Here is a 23805-nt window from a genome sequence, read left to right as displayed (position 1 = left end):
TTCTCTATATAGGCACAGTGGCTCCCCACACAGAGTTACTGATCACCTTGTTTAAGCCTGCCATCTCCACATCAGATGACACATCGTCATTTGCTTCTTGTGTCTCACGTATTCACATTTAATCCTAATTGGATTTAGCAAGGTGTTATTTTGGAGAATGTTAAGACATATATTTATTAAACATTGTTTCTTGTTTTGCAAGTACTTGCATTTCTTTTCTTCCACCATTTCTTGATCACTGACCCTCAATCCACCACCACCACTGATCTTTCATCTTTCTTCTGTTGCCATTTTATTTTATTTCCATTTTAAGGATTTTTTTTTTTTTTTTTTTTTTTTGGGGGGGGGGGGGTGTCACCTTCATCTCAATTCACTTTAAAATCTCTCCACCCCATGCTCAAAACTGCAATCTCTCTTCTGGAACAGCATCTACCCTTTGTAGGCAAAACTTACGATCTCTAATGTTCACTTCCTTGTTTTTCCTGTTCAACCTAAAAACTTCAGCTGCCTACATTTTTTCCACTATAACCTTGCAATTAGGTCACACAACTTGTCACCAACTCTATTTTTCCAATCTTTCTTGCTGCTTCCTTTCAATTTATCAGTTGCTTGTGACTCATTCTAAATTGTTCCATTTCCTACTTCCTTATCCATGTAAAATCTAGATTACATTTTATAAAGCAAAGGTGGCCACAAACCTCTCTCAGATCATCTCCATTCTCCTTGTATTACCAGTAGAGGTTTCATATTAGTACATCACTCCAAAAACTTACATATATTATCTCCATCTTTCAGCTTATTATTCATTATTTATCTAATATTCCTAGATCCAGGATTGAGTTTTCTAGTACTTGCACAATGCCCACTTAGGACTCTGTACCCTGAGATTAAATGATACCAACTAAGCACAACTGCAAAAGACAGCAAAAACTGGCGGATCCTTCGGAAAAAAGTAAAGTTTTACAGTGCAAACAATGAACTGCACAAAGAAATTACTGCAGTAACAGGTCAGAATGACAAAGAGAATGTGGAGAAGGACAGCATTCTTCAGGTATTCAAAAACCATGGCAATCAGGGAAGCATACGTCACTGGGAATTTCATCTTCTATTCACATTTTTTGCCATAAAAAATTGCTGTTAGTTTGGAAATTTTTATTCCATCACATAAGACACACAAGAACTAAAGTGTAAAATGGGTATATATGCATACTCAGTGCATTTTGGACCCATATATTCTGAAGAGCTTGTACCACCACCACACTTTATCAGCTGAATGTAGTGAATCAGCAAGTAACTTCAGTCCAGCCAAGTGACTACCACTGTGCTTTTACATAAAAAAATTCAACGGATTCCATAGCTGCAGAACAAAGTTATAAATGCAGCATTTAAAATACTTTAACTATTAATTTACTCTTAAAATTAACAATATTAGAGTAAATTTATATTTCATTAAAAACTCTCTCGTTGAATTTCAGCTACAAGACTTCTTTCAGTGCATTCAAAAGAACTGTTCAGAAACTTTTTTTTTAATGAGTCCTTGAAGTACTTACTGTATAAATTCTGAGAACAATCAATAGGTGAATGACAGTAAAGAGCAGGACAGAAGTTACGCATTATACAAAAGCTTTGCTGAATGTTCTGCTCACATACACTGAGGCTGTGGCTTGAAGTCACAGGTGAGCAGCTCCAACCGTTTGCCACCTGCAGACTAGTTACCTCTGTCCATTCCTGCTTATGAACAGAAAATTCTGCTCTATTCCATGGCCCTACTGCTAAGGCTTTTCAATCATAGCTCTCTGTGGGCTATTAAGGGATGAGCATCAGAGCTTGTGCAAGGAGGCATGAAAGAGTAGAGTGGGACCAGGAATCATGGGACAAAGAAGAGACAGAAGGCAAAGTAAGCAGAAGACATTTTCCATTTCAGTAATGTCAAACTACTGTTTCAGTTTAAAAGCTTTAGTTTTCATTTCACTCACGTAATCAATGCATGAAAAACTTGCTGGACTCAGTAAAAAGGAAGAGTGTTGGCTTCCTTGCAAAATGAGCTTTGCTTTCATGTGCATTTCAACTCCCATTTCCCGGTTCAGATTTAATGCCTCTTTGCATTGCCCACTATGCTGGCAACAGCTGTCTCCTGCTGTTAGCACACCAAGTGATCTCTTGTTTTGCTGGTTAAATTCCTCTCTTAAAACTTGCTTCTTTTGCCTTGTCATCCAGTGTTGATCACCTTGAGTACTTAATTTTTTTATTTTTGCAGCTTCTACATACCTGCACTTGTATCAATCAAAAATAGACTAAGATTTTACAGATGTATAAAAAAAAAAAAAGAAACTAGACAATTAAATTCAACTACACTATGGCCATATGGAAAAATTCATGTTTACTAGAAAAAGCTAAACTTAAATATTTAAACTGCAATATATTACATATCCTATTATTTATAAGGGGGGGGGGGGGGGGGGGAATCACTGGCTAAAGTGTCTACAGTATTTCCTTAAACTTTTACTTTATCTGAATACTTAAATGGATTCTTCAAACTCCATAATAGCTAAGAATGAAAATGGGATGCTGTGAAAAAAAGAAAATTTTTCATTTAAATAAAGTAACATTTTTAATATTCATACAATCTTAGAGCAGCTTTAGGGCACAATTTCAAAAATTACTATCAAATGAGGTGTGAAAATTCCAAGTAAAATAGAAATTGCCAGTAATACAGATTTTTCATTGTGACAAGAGCATTTTTGAAGTGTCTATTACAGAATAATTCAACATATTTGGTCTTGATCCGTTTTCCTTGCAAGTTATGCTTGTTACTTAAAATATCTGTTCCCCTCACAGTAATCTTCTTGCAGAATAATCTTTGTGAGAGTGCAGATGCTCACATTTTTTTTCACAGTACACAACACATTTACATTAGACTGGGCCTACAGCCATACAAATTTCTGGGTTAAATTGTGAGTGAGAAGACAAGTGGGATTCAAGGTTATACTGCTAGACCTGCACAGAGCTGACTCCTCACTGCTGTCCGATAATTAAACTCAGCCCTATTAATGTGCCTTTAAAGGAGTCAGGGCAGAACTACATTTTTGGAAAAATATACTTATAGTATGCTCACATATCATGTAAGGCATTGCAGCAATGTATCACTGATGGCTAAAAGTACACATAACCAACTGTAAAGACAGCAATCAAAAATGTTAGTTTTTAAAAAATGTTATAATAATCATATGATAAAAGGGTTTTTTAAATTAACCTTTTAACATACCATTTAGAAGGTTAATGATATTAATTAACTTGCCCAGATCTTCTGAAGTGTATCAGAACACTACAATTACAACTTTTGTAACTAAACAAAGGAATCAACTATGTTACACCCTCAAATTTACAACCAATTCTGACACATGGGCTGTAGTGCCATAGACAGTTGCACCAATGTAATGTCCTGCTACTAAAACTGTTTTTCTTTCTCTTCTTCAACTTTTTCAACACTCTTATTTATACTTTTCCTCTCTCTTTCTTGCTCACATGTACAGTTGCAATTTTTAAAGTAATGCAGGTTCAAAAGGCAGGAGGGTCAGAACTAGGGAGGAAGAACTGCTTGCTTCTCCCAGAGCCAACAGCTGCTCATCGGCTCAGTCCATGAAATCATACCCCTAAGTCACTCTTTTCCCTTAAACTTATCTTATGGAATGGGAAATTAGTCTGCCCTTATTCAAATGTTATGGGTGTGTGAAACAGATTCTGATATTAGAACCAATTGATTAAAAACAACCAAAAGTATCTCTGAGGAGGATACTTACTTATAAGCTGAAGTAGAACTTACACCTTCTTACCAGAATGCATGTGTATTTGCTTTTTTAAAAACACAAAGAGTTAAAACAAACCCTACTCAGGACTTTTTCATTTTTAAGTTAACCCCCACACATGATAATCCATGTCCTTCTAACAGAGAACCATTTTTATAGTATAGAGTTCATTGGTTCTATGTTCTATGTTCTCTTAGTAAACATGACTTGCTCTGATTTTTTTAAAACTTAAAAACAGTATGACAGTTTTTAAAATTTAAAATCATTGCAATGGATTGTAAGGACATTTAGGACTTAAAATAGGTTCTCCAGATTTCTAATTAATTTTAAATTATCCTAAAGACCAAAACCATTAGCTTCTAATAGAACTGGTAACTTTACATGGCACCTGTGAAAACGAAGTGAGAGAAAGGCAGAGATAATTCAAAAATAAAGGATCAGGTATTTCTTCATTCTTGAATCACGAATGAAGGGGGGGAAAAAAAAAAAATCACACGAGATATGAAAGGCCATATGCATTTTTTACCTCCCAAAACCAGAACAATGACATTCAAGCTACGTTCTTTCTTTCTCATTCTTTCTCTCTTTCTCCATATACATATTTCTAGGTTACTGAAGTGACAAAGATCTAAAATAAACATTTTATCTTCTGTTTGGTATAAGAAATTGTTTGCTATTTAGACTATTCTTAGAAAAGCGTATAGAAGATGTACAGAACAACAAGAATACATCTTTAAATTATTTAAATGCAAAACAACAATCCCAAAATGTAAAGAAAATGTTTACACGTGCTTTTTCAAATTTTTCTCTCTCATATTGAGAAAGTACTGTTTTGGTGTTGATTTCTGGATACAACCATCAAGTTGGTGAACTACAGGGTATTTAACCAATAGACTAACCAGGTTCTACTGTAACATGGAAACAGTTGCATTGCTCTGAAACAGCAACAAACAAAACAGGAAGAAAACAAAAATATCACATGCATGACGTGATAGGGCCATGTTTGGCATCATTGTCTAAACACATTTCTTTTTACAAGCAACACACTTCTATCCTGAATTGGTAAGAATCTGTAAGGTCTGCTCAAAAAGAAAATACCTTGATTTTGAAGTAAATTTTATCCATACCTTTTAAATCAATCTAATTTTAAATTTCTGTAACAGTACATGCCTAAGGCAGTATGAATTTGTCCACTTCCAATAAGGAAGCTCAACTCCATAAGCAGTAAAGACTACATCTGACTTCAAAGATATTTCTTACCAACTACACTGATACACTGGCATTATTTTCTGTCTGTAAAGGATATGCAGGATAAACAACTGTAAAGGATATACACATGTATACACTACATTTATAGTATTCCATATGTAACTTGATTTGACTTTTATGTCAAAAGCATCCATAGCTTTGCTGAAGCTTTTAGCTTTAGCTTTACTGTAGCAAAATACTATAGTATACTGTAACAAGACAGTGGTGACAGAAATAGCAACATTAAATGTATTATGGAAACTACCCAGAGATTTACTGCAAAATCTTAAAGAGAACTTTAATTGTCCTGAAAATGATACAATTAACTTGCTGGATAGTACTGTATGATTTACTAAAAACCTCCTGAGACTTTGAACTGCAAGTATATAATTATCATTTGTTGCCATTCCATATGCAGCCAGAATAATTCCTACCCATTTATGTAACATTTTATACCATAATAGTGCCATCTTTCTCTGTTCTACTGCTTCTCGAATTGTATGGGATTTTTAAGTACCATACAAATAAGACACAATACCTTCTAGTGCTGTACATCGCCTTTCATGCAACAGAGAACTTCAGTTAATGGTTATCCTAATGCAGGAATAATCAAATCCAAAAGTTACTGACAATTCATTAAAACAAACTTGCTGAAATGTCATTAAAAAAAAAAACACACACACACACAAAAAAAACCAACAACAAAAGAACCAAAACACATATAAACCATTTGTTTCCCCTATTTACACCTAGAAAAAGGAACTGATCCTTATGAGGGTGTGTCTTTGTCTCCACTGAACACATGCAGGTCACAAGTAAATATGTTCCTAACTACGGTATGTAAAACTAGGTTGTATGGAGCTATGCCATAGTATCAGTTGCTTTTTCATTTTCAAAACAAAAATTTCAGGATGGCACAGTTTTTTCTTTACGCCATAAACAAATAGTAAATCTTTTGATTTTTACTAACCAAACATCAGAAGTCAAATAATTTTACATTTTCTTGACCAGTTTTTGTAAAATTCTACAAAGCATTCTTCAATGCCAGCAATTTATCAACTAAAGCCTTATTACACGCTCATTTAAGATACTAAATTTATAAGTGATTCAGCAATCCTGAAAAAGTTAAGACATACACTATTAACATTTTTGAGTGAAGCAATAAACATTAGATACCAAGTGACAGAAAATTTGTAATTCTTCAGAAAAAAAAAATAATCAAGAACTGGAAAATAGATGGATGGACAAGAAAAATAATAAAATACTCTAAATCTGAGATCACTAGAAAAAATAAGAGTTAACTTGTAATCAGACATTTCTTTATCTTCAACTCTGAAAACAAAGCACTCATTTGTTTTCTAACTAGACTACATTCCAACCACATTTCCATAAAACTAGGATAATGTAAGCCTTGGGCAAGATTATCCCACAGACATTTTGCTAGCATATCTGTTCACCTTAAGGATATTGCATAGGTTATTCATACTTGCAGTATTCCCTGTGGCACATAATAAAATAAGCGTACAACTCTTCTTGTGAGGTTTGTACTTGAAACAAACATACTCTCCTGCAAGTTGTCACTATGTTCTCCATACAGAAAAAACCAATTAATTTTAAAAGTTCCTTAGAAATACGTATTTAACCCATTCACAACATATCCCTTCTATTAGTAATAGCTTTTACACTGAGTAGTATCAATATCAAACTAACATTTGAAGTTTTATTTTCCATAATTTCTAAAAGAAAGGTAGATACAATGAAGGGAGATCTATACAAATAACACACAACCAGCAGATACACTGAGCTTTCTCAATTCAGGAAGAAGAAAGCCACAAACTAGAACAGGAAATGTTTTCAACAAAACACATAAACTTAGTAACATTAAATCAGTTAACTATAACCACTATAAGGAGTTATGTGCCATAAGGAGTAATGTTATTACGAGGAGTAATTGTCCCACTTTTCAGAAAGGAGCAGCAATATAAGGATCCATCTCTATCCCTCCTCCCAACTGTCAGCTGTTCCCCCTCCCCAACATCCCCAACTTTTTTTTTTTAAATAAATAAAGTATTCATCCAGTTTTTGAGAACATCAATTTTGAATGAAGACCTCTGGAAAGATCTAGTTTACACTCATAATACAGATAGAGTCCTAAACATATAGTAAAAATGAACACTTGCGCAGATTGGGGAAAATAATTCAGCATTCTCTTCCTTTGCACTAAAGAGCACTTGTAAGCAAAACCATCTGCTTCCATATGGGGGGGGTGTGTGTGTGTGTGTGTAGTATCTGCTCTATTGCTGGACTTATTTTACTATGTAATAAGAAAATTCCATCAACAAAAATTTCAGAAAGAGAACACTAAGTAATACTACGAGAAATTATTTAATGCTTTGCTGTTAGGGAACGAAAACATAATCAAAACCTAAACAAGCAAGCAGTGACATCTGGAAACTGTTTAGGTGAAACAAAATGCTGTGTGCACACTTACTCATGACAAAATTTGGCATACAAATCCCCAAAGTCAAGCACACATACGTATATCCAATAAACAAATGCTATGTGATTTTACTTGTGAATGATGAGCTGTACAAAAAAATTATGAACTACAACATGGTAAAAGATATTTAAGTAAATACACAAAAAAAATTTAAACAAGCAAATATATCACAATTTCAATTAGAAAACAAAACAAAACTGCTTACAGGTACTGCAGGGGCACAGCAATTTTGGAAAGTCTTAAAAATGAAACTGCTCATGAAGCAACTCAGAATGGCCCCATAAAAAGACAGTATCTTAACTTGAAAGTCAGGACCTCTACATTAAGTATATGCTGTATGCTTACATATTTTAAAATAAAATATGCTAAACCACACCTATTTTTTAATTACTAACCACTACTTTAAAAAATAAATAAATAGGCCATGTAATTCTACAAGCTCTACAACAGGATCAAGAGATTATGATGGGCAAAATATGCTTACAAACAGTAGGAACTTTTTAAAATGCTACAGGTTAGAAGAGTTGGTGGCCAGTCACAAGTGGTGTTCCCCAGGGCTCAGTATTGGGATCAGGTCTGTTTAATACCTTTATCGATGATCTGGACAAGGGGCTTGAGTGCACCCTCAGTAAGTTTACATATGACACCAAGTTGGAGGCGGGGGGGGAGCGTTGATCTGCTCGAGGGTAGGAGGGCTTGACAGAGGGATCTGGACAGGCTGGATCGATAGGCCAAGGCCAACTGTATGAGGTTCAACACTGTTCAAGTGCCAGGTCCTGCACCTGGGTTCACAAGAAGCCCATGCAATGCAATCAGGCTGGTGAAGGGTCTAGAGACCAAATCTTATTGTGGAACAGCTGAGAGTACTGGGGTTGCTTAGCCTGGAGAAAAATAGGCTTAGGGGATACCCTATTGCTCTCTACAACTACCTGAAAGGAGGTTGCAGTGAGGTGCGTGTCAGTCTCTTCTCCCAAATAACAAGTGATAGGGCAAGAGGAAATGGCCTCAGGTTGTGCCAGGGGAGGTTTAGACTGGATGTTAGGAAAAATTTCTTCACTGGAAGGGTGGTCAAGCACGGGAACAGGCTGCCCAGGGAAGGTGGTAGAGTCATGGTTCCTGGAGGTGTTTATAAGACATGTAGATATGGCGCTTAGGAACATGTTTTAGCGGTGAATGTAGCAGTGTTATGGTAATGGTTGCACTTGATGATCTTAAAGGTCTTTTCCAACCTAAATGTTTCTATGATTCTAAAGCTCTAAAATCTAATCTTCAACAAATTTTTATGTCTACACATAATTAGTCAATAAGTTAGGAACAAAGTAAAAAAAAACCAAAACCAAACAACCAAACAACAACAACAAAAAAGCCCACAAACCACCAAAATGAAAACACAGCAAGCTTCTCCATGTATAAGAAAAGCAATACATAATGAAAGTCACATACACATACCAATCTACTCGCATTCACAGTACTTCCCTCCTTGATATGGAGGGAAGTCCTCTTCCAGGTCAAGAGATCAACTTTTGTTGAGTAGCTCCCCCCTTTAACTGTCCTGGAACTCATGGGAGACTCAAAACTCTCACTGGGGACTCTACTTCCCTCCTCTCCCTGGCCAGCGATGAAGGAACTAATATGACTCATACTGTAATTTCCAGTGGCTGGGCCCCAAAAATGCCCAGCAGGGAGGATTACTAATGTAACCTAATGTGTGTCAGACATCAAGAGGAGGCTGATTACGAGCACAGGGAAAAGAAGCAGGACAGGAATGGGCCAAGGAAAGCAAGCAAACAGAAGCCCTACCAAAGTTTGTGTTATATCGTGTAAAATTTTACTTCCAGTGCTAGCACTCAAGAAGGTTCATCATCACTGTCACAGAGTGAAAAGGTTCACTGAAGAAGCTCCATCAGGGAAAGAACAAAGGTTACTACAATAGCTAAACACCACTGGTTTCATTTTCTCCTACATGCCATTTGACCCACAATGCAGGTCCTATATGGACAAATGCAATGTAGGGAAAGAACAAAAACATCCAGGATATCAGAAAACTGATCAACCTGAGGAGCAAATTAAAAAAGGAAACCAGATACTGTGATTTAACTACACAAACCTTTTCAGCAAAATATTTCATATCTGCTGAAATGAACCTACATGAAATAAGCTCTCAACATTTCTAGTAAAAAATCAGAAATAACATTTCCAACTAGGTACTAACAGAAATGCTTAGTGCGTATAGGATAACAAAGAACAAAAACAAAAAGAAAACCGATAAATGTGCTTAATAAGCATGGGAGAACCTTAAACAATCTTCCTGAGCAATGAAGATATTCCCTGATACCCTCCTGCATGACAGCATGTCCAAAGTCAGAAGACCCTATGGTTTTTGATGTTCAGTATGTGGGACATACACAATAAATGCATAAAAGCATGGAAAAAACCCAACAAACTTACACAGCCATCACATATTTATTGCTTTCCTATTAACCACCCCTGCCCTCATCAGAGAAATAGGTATTCCATTTTGGCAAAGAGCTCTTCAACACCGTACTTAATCTTTAAAAGGAATATATAATTAATCTCAAAATCTTTAACATTCTAACACCCCCACTACTAAATAAAAAACAAGTTGTCATTTCTATGCTTATAAAAAAAAAAAATGCATCTTGACTAACTTAGTAAAGATACCGAATGCTTTGTGTAAGACTGAAGCAAATATTACTTCTCTAAAACTTTGAAAATCTAGATATACCAACCAAAGACAAGCACATTTTGTGGGAAAGATGTCAGATCAAAACACTTCCTCTTCTATTTATGCTCTCTAAAGATATTCTAAGACAACCTGATAAATTGCTGCTATTTGACATGAACTATTATGCGTAGCTGAAACATCCACATGCACTCATTTAATAATAGTCTATAAATGTCTCTCCTGGGACATGGAAGAAACCTGCAAATGACATTATTAATATGAGGAAAATAAAGTATGAATAGAGGCCTTGTCATTGTTACAAACCTCACAAAAAAATTACTCTAAGAAAGTAAGCCAACAGAAGCAGAAAACCACATCTCTAAAAATAACCAACCCACCCCCAAACCTCTAAAACCCCAACCAAAAAAAGTAATTAGATGTGCTTTAACATTTATGAAGAAAAACCAAATCACCTTTCTGCAAAAAACTGTCTTCACAGTCAACTTTTTTTGTTGTTCTTACATTATAGAAAATCTCTTGTTTACAGATATTATTACTGGTAACACCTGCAAGTCATGAAACAACAACAACAACAAAAAAAAACCAACACCCAAGCATCCCAGACATTAACTATCTCTGCACATGGAAACTTCAGTACATTGAATAACGTGTCTATGCAACATGCACTGTATACTTAATGAGTAAGATCTGGATCATATATACACACATAACCCACTACAAATTAGGTTTGTCTTAGCTTCTCTTCTGCAATATCAAGCCAACATTATCATGACTCTCTACCTTACAAAGTAACTAGTCAAGAATACTATGCCAATTCCTCCAGTTTCCTCTTTAATTAATACCCTTTGAATTAATCTATTAAAAGCGGACAAAATCGGAACACTGAAAGGTGAAGGAGACAGGGAAATCAGAAGAGAAATGGTGATGGCACAAATGGTCCAGACATTTTTACACATCTAACTTATTTTATATACTCAACATATTCAACCTCAACACACTCAATACAATACAATCCAAGCATAAAATCCTTCAGAAGTATCAAAACGTGAGTCTGAAGAACTTTCATTGCATGACAACAGGACCAAACACTATTTAAAACAGGTTAAGCTATGCTATCTCAAAACAAAACTGCAAGTCACTTTAAAGGAAAGTGTTTTGTGAGGAACAGTTTCTCTCAAAATAAACCACCCAAGAAGCACATATGCAGTCTCCAAATAATGAATCATCATCATATACAATTACATTTAATAACAAGTGGGTGGGTGGGGGAAAGAAGAATAACTGTAATGCTCCAAGCACCCTGCTTTAACTGTCACAAATTATTTCAGTAACTACAAACTCCAAGAAGAATGTGTCCTTAATCTAATTTGAACATCTGGCAATAATTTACAATGATATTTCATAGTCTGATGAATACAAAATGCTCAAGTGGAAGACACAAACATATTTTGCACTGAAAATAGAAAGCCACTGTTTTATGTCCACTTAGCATGAATTACCTCCTCTCAACTGAAATTTGTCTGCTTTTAGTTTATTAAAAAGTAAAATGCTTTTCCTTAACCATCTTTAAACATCAGTTATAACATTTCAGCTAAAGGCCAGTAACTTTCAGAGGAACATGGAAATACCAAGCTAAAGTCTGAAAATCTATGTAGTTTCTCAGACGACAGGAGTGCTAAAGAAAAATACTTACTAGTAGTTTATCAGGGTAAGTGCTTTCCACAATGCTTGTCTCCAAATACTGCCTCTTAAAAGAAGGCTGGGGAAACAAATATAAATTTGATAAAGAACTATCCTAACACAACCTGAATGTTAATTCTGTTTAAAGGCATGTATGATGATGCACTGCAAAATATGTGATGGAATCTGAAGCAACATTTCTAGTAAGTGAAAAAAGCCTCTGGTGAAGAATATTAAAAAAAAAAATTAAAAAATGTACAGGATAGACTATGAAAAGTAACTTTTCAGCCTGGCAGAGAACAGAGGCAACTGAAATCACCACATATTGTTGAGATGGAAAATGAAGCACATCTCAACAAAATGACTGCCTAAATCTGAAGTGTTTTTATAAAGAAGACAGAAAGATAGCCTTTTGTGGAAACTAAATTCACACTAGTAACTTTTTAAATTCACACTAGTAACTTTTTAGATTAAAATTAATTAATAAATATGCACTAGCATTCAGAACGAAGAGTAGTTTGAAATACTCAGCCTTCATTTAATTCTTTTAGTCATTTAGTAATTATGAACTGTAAAATTATTCTAGAGATTTTCCTAACAGTATAGAAGCCAAAGCACTAAAGACATCAATTTCTTATCTGACCCAACCATTTAGGGACATTTTTTCTACAGTAATCTTAGAACTGATTAAGCAGACTGTACTATTCTCTTTCAACAGCCTTGGTTTTAGTATACTCTGAGGGAACAGGCGCTAGATAAGAGATTCAACCAAGACAATTTACCTCCTGGACCTACTTAATTATTCAACGGGAAAGCATTCCTGCTTGACACAACACAAAAAGATGATAGTGTGATGCCAAGGCCATCCAGGCCTTAGAGCCATAAAGAAATGGCAAGTAAGTATTTGCCTGCAATAAGTCGAGACACTGGAATGGATTATAAACCGCCATAAAACATACAGGCAAGCTTTTCCCCAGAAAATGTAAACCTTTGCCATTTAGTGGTTTTCAGTGTTGCTCTTAACATTGCTGCAGAGAGGTTTGAACACCTTCAGAAAACTGACAGGAGTTTAGTTCTTCACTTACCTGAAACAGGGGACAGGTATAAGAAAGCCCTGAATTATAGTTTGATTTAAAGTAATTCAACATCTGTAGAAGGTCTAAGAGCTCTGTGAGGTAGATACAAGGCACAACGTTACCAAATTTCAGTTCTCAAAAGTCTGCTGTCATGAATAAACTGTAATCCAAGACCCTTTTCTATTTTTCTTTCCTCAGCTCATTCTTTACTGGAGGAGTGGGTTGAGGAAAGCTTCAAAGTGGATTTTCAGTCTCCACAGACCAAAACAAATTATAGAAGAAACGGGATTATGTACAATACTTCTATCTTACATAAATTTTTGCCACCTTACCTCTTTAGGTAGAAATACAATGCAAGATATAGGAAGAGGAAACTAAGCTAAACTACACGTTTGACTTCATAATACTTTTAAGTGAATTACTGCAAGTGGAGAGTTCATATGCATTCCATCTTTTTGAAAGCAATCAAAATAAGGCCATTAGAGAGAGAGAGAGAGAGAGAGAGAGAACTACAATCTTTATTTCTTTCATAAAATCATAGCAAACAAAGAAAAGAAGGGTAATTGCAGTGTCAACGGCAGAACAAGTCCTACCACGTGACTAAGGAAACACAGAATGGAAAAGGGAATGCAAGGACTTGGCTTTGGGGGAAAAACGTCACAAGATAAGCGCTTAAGACTACACACTTTCATAACTTAGTAAGGAAAAAAACCCCTACTAGTTAGAGAATAAAACTAAGACTTAAAGTTTATAGTATTATCTTGACTTTATTTATTTCTTTATTTCCACAGAACAAACTATTAAGTGAGTCAGGAAGGCCCTTAACGTTCCATGCTTTTTGGTCGTTAGTATTATCTTACATATTTTACAAAGGAAAAAACAAGCAGTTCTTATTTCTACAATGGCTTTTCAGTGAATTTTTCATTGGGGTTATACCATTTTCATTAAGTGGCCTCTGCTACATTGAGAGAAACAGGAATACAGTATTGTAGTGTTACATCCAAGATACTTAGAAGAACTCTAAAACAGTGGCATCCAAATGTAACTTTATTATTAAAAATATTTATGAACTGCATACCTGAGACACATTTTGCAATCACTAAGAAAAAAAATAATCAGTTTTAGTACTCTTAAATATATTTATATGGGTATTGTACATGAGTATTAAAAAATAAATCCCCACTAGCTTTTTTATTTAACTTATGTAATAGAAAGCTTTATCTTCTGTACTTCCAGCCATCAGAAAGATAAGTAGCAGCATATTAGGTGTGAGAGGGTCTGAAACCTTATAGGACTCGGGGAAAACTGTGTGATAGACAATATACAATTATCAAGGAGTCTTAAAATCACCTAGTAACATTTCTTCCATTAAAGGGGAAAGTACAATGTACCCTGAGAATATCAGGCAGATTCAATCTACAGTCAAGGAAAAAAACCAAAATAAACCCACAAAAAAACCCGAAGAAACCTCACCAAAACCACAAAAATTGTAGTAATGCAGTACAGTTCAGCATTAAAAAGACAGGAGGAACAGAAAGAAGAATGTTAACTAGCAGGGGCTAAAGAGAAAACAAGATTATATTAAACCCACTGATAACGTCAAGGTTTTTAATTAATTTACCATTTTTAATAATTGTCAGAGTTGCCAAAAGTAGAGCAGAAGCTCACATGCTTAAATAATAGGTCATGCCATCATCAAAGTAATGTCACTGTGATATCTTGGATATTTTTCAAGTGACTAGTTAAGCAACTTTATGTTATGCTTTTCTTTTTTTTCCCTTTGCTTCCTCCCAGTGGCATACTCTTATCAGTTTATATTTGTTGGGGAAAAAAATTAAATTCAATACATAAGTACCAGAAAGCATGCTGGAGTAAACAGTAAAAAATAAGCAGTTTAACACAGACAAATTTATGTCTTTAACTGAATTCATTTAGTAGCAAGAACTCTTTCAAAAACGCATCTGAAAAACTGGCAATATTAGGACATTACAACTCACATACAGTATATTTCTACATCAGTAACAAGTCTTCAGTAGAGACAGCTAAGAAAGACTTAGCTATCTGGAAGAACTGAAATAAAACTCAGCATAACACTCCTAACAAGTTCATTGTTGCTGATAACATCAAGCAGTGAAAAAAAAAAAGTAATTATTCAAGTCAGTTCAAAATCTGTTTTTTTCTCTTGTAAAGAAGAAGCCACAAAGTTACCTAAATCTTATGACACAGTATTCATGAGAACTTAATTTTGCATTTGTGTGTGCTATCAAGATTTACATATTAACATGAACACAGACAGAAATGTGATCAGAAGTGTTCAGCTTAAAAGATAAACCTGAGTATCAGAGCACGACTCCAAGAGGTGATTAAGAACTGCAAATGCATGATAACAACTAGAGTTAGCATGCAAACACAAAAAAGTGAAGAGCAAGTTCCTAATCAACTTTCTACTGCAAAAATCCTACAGCTGCAAGGATCTTTCAGCAACAAACCAGCAAAACCTTGGAAATAAACCATAAAAACTTCTACTGTGAAGATGTTGGTTGGCATTTATCTTATATAACTATAATGATCTCAATTTAGTTGTTGGAATTCACCTAGGCTCCCTTGAGAGAAAAAAGAACCTTGAGAAAGGTATCTTTCATTTCTGAATGGACTGAAAGGTCCTTGGAAAATCCTTATTTCTCCCCAGTAACAACTGGGGAAGCCTCAGTGACTAGATCAGGATGTAGCAGATGTTAGCACTATGTTAACTTCATTGGCAGAATCCCCTCTCCATACATTGTCCCACCATCTTCTATCAGATTTAACAAACTAACTCTGAAATAAACAAGCCTGGAGGGAGCCAAAAAGAGGTCCATCTCACTTGACTTATCCTGTGGCTACATGACTGATGATCCAACATAGGTGGAGAGGAAAAAGGAAGAATATGTGGTCAAAGACAGGCAGAAGAGGCAGGAAGAATGACCACTGCTCCAGGCTGGCACCTTGCTACTAGACCAACAAAGTCTTAACGCCAGGCCAAGTTCTTAGAATGTGAGAGCTAACTTTTGGAGGGTTAAAATGAGTAAAAGCAAATCCTCAAGACCGTAATCAAAAACATGAAGAAAATGGTGATTATTAACCCAGATAAAGGATCAAAATAAGTACAATTATATAGAAAAAACCTAGCTCCTTACAGCTCAGCTAGTGGGATAAAAAGAAGGAAAAAGGTAAATTATGATAGAAACAGCAATGCGTCAGCTGGGAAGAGTTTCAGGTATCTTTAATACAAAATGGCCATCTGAGAGCTACTGGAGACAATACAAGTTAAAAGACCACTGGCAGAAACAGCAGTTGACTGTTCAGCCTCTGAAACAGTAGTAACATGGTGGCATGATCCAGAGGTAAGAAATTAAAATAAGCACAGTCAACTCTTCATTAAGGAATCAATATGCAAATATGAGTACTTTTTGTGCAGCTCTTTAGTGTAAAAGTAAACAAAGAAATGCGCACTCATTTTTTTAAACTAAAATGTACCTCTGTTTCCATGACATCCACAGAGCCTTTTGAAATTTCCAACTTTCATAAGGCTAATACATTCTAAACCTCAAAACAGATTTTGAGGCGAGCACCTCCACTACAATAGTTGGCAAAGTCGTCATTGAAACAAGCATAAAATCATGACACAAAATAAAGTGATACAGGTGTCTTTTAGCCATACATAAGCACGTAGTAAAAATCTTCAGAATACATATTTTAAAAGACTGTTTTCTAACCTTTACAGAACAGCATACATGAACTAAAACAGAAAACGGTGTTAGATAGAGCAAGCAACAACTTTTAGAAAGAAGATTTTCATAAAATTGTTTTGGCTAACAGGTCAATTATTCATTTTCAAAACATACAATTGAAATTTATTATACAGGAAGAATACCAAATCACAATACAGTTCTATGCAGTTTCATATAAACAACTAGAAGTTGAGATTTTGTTCATGTATTCACTTAATTATTACATGCAACTAGCAATCTTTGCATGAGTAGGCATATATTTCTGAAGGGTTACAAATTTTGTACAGACTACGTAGTTTGTATTTTTTAATACAATTTTTTATCACATACCCACGTGTCTGCATGAACAGGCCTGATGTTGCTGAGAAGTACCTCTTCGTAATTTCCATAATCACTGAATTTAACAACTGCAGTTGTCCCAGAAGAATGAAGAGCTTCAATTTCTGCCCGATAAAACTTAAAAAAGAAATTTTCAAAGGTCAAAACTTGAAATATCACAAACAGCTTAACAATAACCTTGTTTATATGTGTGTGTGCATATATGTGTGTGTATATATGTGTGTGTGCATATATATGCAGTCTTAGTATTATATTTTGAATAAGATTTGTACCAGATATTAAACTAGAAACATTAAACTTGCACACAGTAGACTGCAAGGACACAGCAGAATGTATTTAGAATACTCACTGAGAAAATAGGCAGCTTATGAAAGCAGACTGACATTTGAAATACTTGTTTTCATTTCTCAGTGATGAATTGGTTCTGCTTTCAAACACAAATGCTGTTGTATACAGAGAACTGTTACTCTAAAACTATCTTAAAATACATGCATCAATATGTGCCTACCAGCCATATACACTGCATATACTAATACATACCTATTTAGCTCATAATAAAATATGGTAAACATGATAGAACTGCCCCATCAAAAAGTCCTTTTTCTAAACACAAAACTTGGACTTTTTTGACATTTATGCAAACATAAATCAGCTTTCTTGAAGATGTTCAATCACTTTTATGACATTGAACAAAATAAATTGCTGTCTCCTAACATGGTTAAGCTCGGTACTGAATTTTATCACCTCATTTCAAAGTTGTCCTAGATGTGAGCAGCAGCATTTATTGTAACTACCAAAACCCAGTAACTCTCAAAAACCCCTCTTTTATGTGATGAATACTTCACAGGTAACAGTCTGGGATTACCTCATATCTAGTTATTTTGCAAGTTTCATACTTTCCAGAATTTAAAAAACCTATCTCACAGTAATGTAAATATGCTTCTCAAAACAGAAAACAATTCCATTATATGCCATGGTATTTCACACTAATCCATCCACCCAAGCTACATATTCCTATTTCAGAGTCAACTTACTGTATGTTACCATGATGAAAATTTTCCATATCTTACCATCTGTTTTAGTCATATAAACAAAAGAGAAAAATAAGTCATGCTGCTAACCTATCTTATATAAACACTATCTGCTTCTTGTAAAAAACAAACAAACAAACAAAAAAAAAACCAAAAAAAAGGAGAAAACTTAAATAAACAACATAAAATAAGCAACAACAAAACAAGAAAGAAAATGGCGGGAGTAAAGCTATTCAAAGAATAATAATATTTAAGGTAGTACTCAGAATATCAGAAAGGGTCAAAAACTGAAGAAAGTATCCATGAGTGACACAGAACTCCTGAACAGATAGTAACAAATCAAAAAAATTAGCCTAAAACTTTTTTAGCAAAGGAGAAGATGAAAGGAAAGTGTCTGGCTCCAACAGAAATCTTATTACTTGGAAAAACAGATGAAGAGGAAGTATTTAAACTTTTAAAAATCATTAAAACAAAACTATCGTGTAGCATAACTCATTTGTTTCACAAATTCTTCAGCTAAGAATCTACTAGGAAAATAAGCCTTTTGTTGTTTCCCTTCTGTAATGATTGAAATAAAAAGAAGGGAGGGTTTTTTAACAGCCCCATTCCTGCAGACTCTGCTCTTTCCTTTTACTAGTAAAGGCTGTATGCTAACTTATTCTAGAAAAAGGCGTTACACATTTAACTATTACAGACTATTCTAGATAGCACACCATCCCCTTTGTTGTTCCTTGGAAAACAATATAGGCACCTAGATCCATATTCATCCCTTCAAAATTTCAGCACTTCACTTACAAGCTTAGTCATCCCAAAATCAAAAATCCACCTAAACGAGAGAAACAATCACCTTCAATCAAGATGACTTAATTTAAGCACTTAGTTTCATGCAATGAATATAAGCGACATACCTGATAAATAAAATTAAAAAATAGAACAAGAAGCTAGCCAAGAAGCACACCACATACCTATGAACAAAACCTATGTCACTGCAGTAGCACGCTGTCTCCCACACGTACGTAAGAAAACATTAAAGGTACAATTTGAGGTACTTCTCATTTGACAAAGGCATACCTTATTGTCTTCCCAATAAAGGGCAAAACATTCATCCCCTGGTCTCCAGCTTTTTCCATATTCCATATGAATTGATGATTCTAGTATTTTCTCTGGTTTGATGGGCCCAGATCTCCTCTTGGGACCAGTGTTGTAACACAACATTTTATCATCAAAAGATGGGATCGTAGCGGGTCCTGATGATTTGATAGGTCCTACTCGTCTTCCTTTCTGATGATGCTCAGTATCTCCATTTGGTACAGCATTAAAATTATCAGTTCTACCAGGATTTTGGTAATCATTATTAACACCAAAATGCTGCTCACTTTTTACCATAAAGGACTCACTACTAATTGTTCGTGCCTTCCTATCACAAAAATTTTCAGAATTGTGTATTTGGTTTTCCCTTTTCCCACGTTTCTGGTTATTGTTGTCTGTGTTATCTTGAGCAGCAGAGTTCTCCTTGAATTCTGTGAAAGACACCCCTTTTCCTACTCTGTTTTGCATATTGTTATCCCTTTTTTTGAAAGTAATATCGCTCTGGTGAGTGGCTATGGGATAACCCAAATCCTTCGGCCTATCATTTCTAGAATAATGTCTGTCACTTTTATTTTTTTCATCTGTCCAATGTTCTAAAGAACTGTGCCTTTCAGGACCTCTGTTTCTTGGTAACCCAACACTTTCAAAAGCCTGCCTTGAATTTTGAATATCCCTTTGAAAACGAGGGGGTTTCTCATTCCTTGGCTGTCTCATGTCATTGCGAGACATGTGTCTTGAATGATTCTCTTTGATGCCATTCTGTTCTGCATTCATAACTTTATGCTGTACTTGATGTGGTTGCTGAAATAGCAATTTTGGTTCTACAAAGAAAAAAAAATTCAATTATTAACGTATGTCACACAAATATATTTTAGAAATACTGTTTCAGATGCTAACTGATAAAGTAACAGGATTATTTAGAAAAGTATGCAGTGTTTACCTTTGCTAAATTTTCTGTGTACCATTCCATTTCTGTATCACAGAGACATTTGAACTGTAATTCCTAGTCATTGGAAAACATGCACTACTGTGGCCTGTACTTAGAACCAAACCACTTAACAGTATGAGAAAAGCTGAGCATAGATTTCCACATACTCATTTCTCCATACATACATCAATAACTCACTTGAGTAACAGTTGTTTAAGACAAAAAAAAAAAAAATCAACATGGAGAAAGGAAGAGGGAGGAAAGTGAGGAGAAAAGAGTCATACTTTTAATCTGAATTGAAACTTTCTATAAAAATAACTTGTTAACAGCTGTTCAGCATAAAAAACAATTGCAAGAAATAGACACGATAAAATGAACACGGTTGAAAAAATACAGATAACAGGAACAGTAACGAAGCCCAGAACTCTGGAGAACTTGATCAATGCGACATAATGGGAACTGCTCAAGCATTACCTTCAAGAAATTCAACCAGATGGACCTCACGAGAAAAAGCAAACCTGCTATGGGATGCTGAAGAAGAAGGGAACTGCGGGTATATGTGAAGCTTTTTATAGAACTATGTTTTTTTAGACAAGTATGGGATTATTAATGGGGTATTTCGGTGAAGAACCAAAGGAGAGGAAGGATCAAGATGAACCCAGGAGGAGCAAGCACGAAAAAATGAAGAAGGAAGGAGATTAAACAGGACAGAGGAAAGTTGCAAATAAGCAGGCTCTTGCTCAATATACTTGCCAGGCCAACTCCTGCACATTATCACTGTAGCCTGTCTCACCTCCTTATTAAATTCTGTTTCTAAAAATCTTCTGTGTGATTAACTTCTCTATTGTGTGCGTGAGAGGACACATTTTTTAATCTGCTGGCAAACTTGAGACAGGATAAAATGGTTTAAGTTGGACAAGAAAGACCTGGAAGCTGAATACTGGAAAGACCATGGGTCTGAAGGCCATCTACCAGACAGACCACAGGTCTGGGCTCAGATACTGGACAGACCTACGTTACGTACACTCATGTAACCCTCCTGCAAACTTCAGGTCGTACTAGCTAAGCTGGTCAAGAGGCACCTGAGGTGGGTACCAGAGATCAAGGGTCTTGGGGCCAAGAAAGACTCACATGAGTGTGCGCACGTGCATGGCTGTGTATGAGATCGGTAACAGACTTTGAACCTGATTGAAACTGAAAGCATAAACCCATTAGAGTGACTCAGGTTTGTAAGAGCAATTTTGTGTCATGTGGGTGCCTGCAACTGTGTCCTTCTCTTGCCTGTGCCCGTCCATGGCAGTTGGCCATGTATGTATTGTACGCATGAGTGTGGGGCGTGTGCATGCGCCTGGTGGGACTATGTACTCAGCTCTGCTACCTGGCCCTCAGTACACTCCTATGGGTAGGAAAAACTAAGAACTTTAGTTCACATGTTACCACTAGAAATAATGAATGCTGATCCTCGACAACAAATGTATAAATTTTCCTACCTACTTGCTACATGGTAAGAATTAAAAAGCAAATTTTAGCCTTAAAAAAAATACTTCCAAGCATCACATTATTAATAGCTCACAGAATGCTTATCAATTTGACTAAATTGGATAATGAGAATCTAGTTTTATTTTTACATACACTTGATTTACCCTAACTTTTAGAAGTCAAAAACGTTTGACTAAAATGACCGAGTGGCAGGTTTTTTGTGACATAGGCATACATGAGGCTTAGCATGTTTGTAATCTTGACAAAAACATATCTTACTGTAAAATTTATGATTTTGAAACCAATAATGTTTTTAATGCATGAATACATGTGAATGTGTATTACTCAGAAAGACCCAGGAGTTTCATAAATATTTTCTTTTTAAAAATGAAAATATGACTTTTTGAGTCTTGTAACATTTAAATTTCTTTTTTTAGATTAAATTCTTAAAGCTTAAAAATACCTCTATCTCTTCTTTACAAATGGAACATGAGAATACTGGTTTTTTTGATTTATATTTCTAACTTTTCTGTATCTTCATTATACTTTCTCACTTCTGTATAATACATACCAATCTTCTAGATTTTCTATCACCTAGAAAGGTTTATCTTCCTAATGAATTAAAAATCTTCCTTCATGACATTCGTAATTTATACCTCTTCTCCTCTGATAGTAAAATCCTTGGACTTCCACTCTTCCTATTCCCAGCCTCAACTCTCATGTCTTAATGGTAATGACACATGAAATGATTGAACTGTTTGATGACCTCTGAATGTTTGCTGTCTTGTATACACCATTAAAGAAAAATGTGCATAAAATTCTAAAGTACTTCATTATAAATCATCTTATTTAATATTTTAATATCAAAATAATTAAAGTCACTCGCACAGGGGAAAGTTGCTCTAACGGTAAAATTAGAAATGAGCAGAAGACTAGACTGGGCATGTGAATACACTGCTAGTTGGCAGGATTTCAGGACTGGCTAAGAATTTAAGTGTCTCCTCTCAAGGGGTGTCCTTTAACCATCTTCTTAATTAAAAAATACTTTCTGAGCTGAGATGGATAGTCACCTCAGACAGCATCTAGTACATACAAGGACTCGGAACAACTTCAAGACTTATTCCCAAAGCATGCAGAGCAGTTGTAGTACTTCAATTTAAAGCCTTGAGGAAACACTGAAACATACACATATTCTTCCATAATTGGAAAAAGTTTACTGAAATTTCTATTCAATTTCACAGCATGTAGTGATTTTAGCTGTTGCCTAGGCACCTTAATGAAAATAGGTAGTTTTACTAGACACCAAAAAATCTGGATATAATAGATCTCCAAGCAACCTGCTTCTGTCACAGCTGCAGAGATTATCTCTTTCTACCCTTCTTCCACCTCTTTGACCTGCTTTCCAATAAGAAGTTATAAGCATTCTCAAATGAGACAGTATTTTCTGTCTTTAGAAAGGCAGTATTAATCTTCAAAATCTAGAAAGATGTAATTAAGAACTAAAATGACATTCATCTACTTAACAAGGATTACCTGTAAAATAGGACTTTAAGAAGTTTCATTTAGTTATAACCCACTATTCCACAAAGCAGCGTGGAGAACTAAAACAGAGTAACTGCTAAGAAAAAATAACAACACATTTAAACAACGGCATGAGTAACTCCACACAAAGCCAAGTAGTTAGGACGAATTCTTACTATCTCCTTTTCCCAGGCAACTGAAATTTTAGCAGTATGTTAATAGAAAAGGCCATCTGTTGCACATCTATTTTAACAATAAATTTCTAATGTATCAGTTGCAGAAGTAGGACTATTGGATGATCAAATAAATTATTTCTACTCTACATAATGTGATCATAATATAAATGCAACAAGGGGACTTTGAAGTGTGTTGAAACTTTCAGTTACAGAATTTTTTTTAATAGTATGGGAAAATTAAAGTAATAGTAAGTGTTAGCACAGAAAGAAAGCAGAGAATTTCAAAACAGTGAACATGAGCATCTTTTTTTTCCAGGTCTATTTACTGTGACATCCAAAAGCTGCTCACAAAACACCTCACATCTATTCTAACCTTAAGGTATGTAAAATCTAGTAAACTTATGTTTTCCATGAAGAAGATGATATTGTGCTAAAAGCTTCCCAGGGGAATACAT

At 35.1% G+C, this 23805-nt stretch overlaps 1 protein-coding gene across 5 annotated transcripts in view; it reads right to left on the bottom strand.

Moving 5' to 3' along the window:
- TDRD3 (tudor domain containing 3) overlaps positions 1-23805 on the bottom strand; it is a 109069-nt gene that overhangs the window by 6854 nt on the left and 78410 nt on the right. For 3 of the 5 annotated variants that reach the window (XM_056327451.1, XM_056327452.1, XM_056327455.1), the window contains 3 exons: positions 19229-20067; positions 17118-17243; positions 11955-12020 (listed from right to left, as the gene is read on the bottom strand). In XM_056327451.1, coding sequence (XP_056183426.1) covers positions 11955-12020; positions 17118-17243; positions 19229-20067 — 1031 coding nt within the window. The remainder of the gene's footprint in view (positions 1-11954; positions 12021-17117; positions 17244-19228; positions 20068-23805) is intronic. The other 2 variants (XM_056327454.1, XM_056327453.1) reach the window with 1 other exon arrangement.

Source organism: Falco biarmicus, chromosome 2, assembly GCF_023638135.1.
Source record: "Falco biarmicus isolate bFalBia1 chromosome 2, bFalBia1.pri, whole genome shotgun sequence".
In the NCBI taxonomy this organism is placed as follows: Eukaryota; Metazoa; Chordata; class Aves; order Falconiformes; family Falconidae; genus Falco; species Falco biarmicus.
This window is presented reverse-complemented; position numbering and strand designations above follow the sequence as displayed.